Source organism: Gobio gobio (assembly GCF_949357685.1).
Source record: "Gobio gobio genome assembly, chromosome: 17".
NCBI classification, from domain to species: domain Eukaryota; kingdom Metazoa; phylum Chordata; class Actinopteri; order Cypriniformes; family Gobionidae; genus Gobio; species Gobio gobio.
In genome coordinates this window covers 31,756,733-31,759,488 of record NC_137110.1, presented here as the reverse complement: position 1 = coordinate 31,759,488, position 2,756 = coordinate 31,756,733, and the positions used below count along the sequence as shown (strand labels likewise).

At 37.3% G+C, this 2,756-nt stretch overlaps 1 protein-coding gene across 1 annotated transcript in view; it reads right to left on the bottom strand.

The window, feature by feature from the left end:
• The window catches only part of evpla (envoplakin a), a 31,423-nt gene that overhangs the window by 4,058 nt on the left and 24,609 nt on the right, over window positions 1–2,756 (bottom strand). The window contains exons 14-21 of the mRNA XM_079841573.1: window positions 2,581–2,753; window positions 1,778–1,956; window positions 1,553–1,691; window positions 1,099–1,292; window positions 789–939; window positions 606–689; window positions 324–431; window positions 152–244 (exon numbers count right to left, since the gene is read on the bottom strand). Coding sequence (XP_079697699.1) covers window positions 152–244; window positions 324–431; window positions 606–689; window positions 789–939; window positions 1,099–1,292; window positions 1,553–1,691; window positions 1,778–1,956; window positions 2,581–2,753 — 1,121 coding nt within the window. The remainder of the gene's footprint in view (window positions 1–151; window positions 245–323; window positions 432–605; window positions 690–788; window positions 940–1,098; window positions 1,293–1,552; window positions 1,692–1,777; window positions 1,957–2,580; window positions 2,754–2,756) is intronic.

Below are 2,756 nucleotides of genomic sequence, written 5' to 3'. Positions count from 1 at the left end.
CTGTGTAAATGGAAGCAAGACCAGTTAATATTTCAAAAATTGTTAGTTTAAACAGTCACAGGATTATTTGCATTTCATAACAAAGATAATATGAATTGTAGTATAACACAGAACAAATTAAGCCTTTTGATTAGTGGTAAACTATTTGCACCTCAGCCATTATGCACTTTGCCAAGTTCATCTGGTTGAGTAACTGGTCACTCTCAGCAGCTGTTTCAGCATAATGGTTTGTAAGATCCTTCTCCTGTAGCACAACAGAATAAAGAATTAAGTATTTAATTAATATAAAAAATGTGTCATGTTTTACATTTCAAATATCGTACCTGTTTTGCAACAGCACTAGCTAGAGTGGTGGTGTGAAGCCTTTTAGAATTGGTTGCAGGTGTGTCATCAAGAGTTGCTTTGTACTTATCACAATTCATCTCATATTCCTGCCCAAAATAAATGCAATATACAATTTACACAGTATAGATAACAGTTTATGCCACAAAATTTTAACATGGAAGGTTTATCACAATTGTATACCCCATTTAAATAAAACAAAATGATATTTGGTGTGTGATTCTGGATACATGCATTTACTGTAGCCCAAACATTTGACTTACTTTGAGAACATTCTGGAGATCCTTGGAGATATCAACCACCCTGTCCATGTCATCACCTTTTCTCTGTATATCCTCTATAACCCTCTTTCGATTAAAAGAAAACAATCACATAGTGAGAATTCTACTACTATAATCTACTACAATTTCTTTTATATATGGTCTCATATAGTCTACAAATCTAACCTTCTGTGAGTTCTGCTTGGCATTGACTTGAGTCAAATCATCTTTGGGGTTAATCTTGTTGTTAGGTAGATTTTCTAAGAAGGAGCTCAGTGATTGGCTCACATTCTGGAAGTCCTGGTGTTTTGTGTTAGCCTCTTGCAAAAGCCTCTCTCTAAGGAAATATAAAACATTTTTAAAATCATGTTTTAGGTAACATTTTTTGTTCAGCTCATCATTGTAGAAAAGAAGGTATATCCAAGTAGCACCACATTAAACTAATTAAAAATTGTTTTAGATGAATGTCTTTTAAATAAATTTTTTTAGAACTTGCCTTTCATTTAGCTGGTTGCTCACATTGGCATATCGGCTTTGAAGATTCTTCACTTCTGCTTCATGTCTGCGTATATCAGGACAATACTCCTGGTATCCCTGCTGAAGTGAACTGCATTGCTTCTTAAGTGCCTCTAGGTCCTCGCTAAGCTTTTGCATGTCACTTTGAGCACCAGCAACATCTTTTCTCAAACCCTGGATGAATGACAATATATGTTATGCATAAGATTTTAGTAGCCGGTTATGTGCAATGGCATGACTTCAATGCAATTTCGAAAACCAAATACCATGGTTTGTTGGCAAAATACACAGGTCGCAAATTATATAAAAAGATAGATAGGAATAGTTTAATGTCATAACTCTAGGTATGTAGTCTAGGTTTGTGATTTATACAAAAGACATGAAGTGGCGATGTAATTACATTCTTCTGAATTAAAAATGAATAATATATTTACTTGAATCTCCTGGGTACGGGTCTGAATGGCACTAGGTTTGTCTGGGATGGCACCATCATCACTGAGCTGTTTCTCAAAGCCTGAGACACTGCTGTCCATCTTGGTAAGCTGTCTCTCCAGAACCATAGAAGCATTTACCCTAGTTTTAAAAAGAGGCAACAGAGTTGCAACATCTAGAAGTATTTCTTTAAGTTCTTAAATAAATAGTTTTGTAATTGTACGTACTTCTTTTTGTAGAGATCATTGAGAGCAGCTAGACTGTCTTGTTTGTTTTTGGCATCACTGAGTTTTTGGGGTAGAGTAGAAGAGGTTGGTCCATTAGAATCCTTTGAAAGTAGAGGTTCCAGGTCCTTTTGGGCTGCAGCCCTCTGTTTGTCCAGCTGCTGGAGAGCTGTAGTTGTTCTCTGTTTAGAGAAGAAAAATCAAATTTTCTCAGAGCATTGTAAAATATGGTGCTCTTCATCCACTGACACTTTTTCCAAAACCATTGCTTTGGAGATTAAGGGCCAGATATACTAAACAGGGCAAATTAGCATGAGAGCGCAATTCCATACATTTCTGTGCATGCTCTACTGACAGAGCCAGATAATTTTCATAATGACCAACACAATCTACCAACAGCAGCACAAATTAGCGTCTGGTGTAATACATGCTTTTTTGGGGCGTTAAATAATGGTACAAATACCAGTACATTGACTTGCGCAAACCTTAGTAAATCACCTTGCATGATTCATTTATATACTCTCCTCCCATAAATTTAGGGTCTGAAAGGGAAAAACTGACAAGGTCAGCAGCAAAAATAATTGTCCACTCCATTTCAGAGGCAATTTTTCACTGCGTGTCTTTAGTAAACCCTGACAGTATTTTTTAACGCCAAAAGGGGGTTTGCGCTGGTGCAAGCTGTTAGTAAATCTGGCCCTATGGTTGTTGACAGCTATAAATCAGCTTTATATTGGTTATCTTGCATCCAGTTATCAACAGTAAATATTCTGGCACTTTTGTCTTATTTGAAGGAAAGCATTTCTCACTTCTTGCTCCTTCAGACGTTTAGCGAGGTCTGTGGCAGGGTCAGTGCGGTTCAGTGGGGCTCTTAGGCTGCTCAGAGTGTCCATCTCAACTTGAGCTAGATCTTTATCCATTTGGTTTAGACGGCTAGCCAGCTCTACAGCTTTGGAGTTCTCCTCGGCTCTTGGAGCAGGAACTA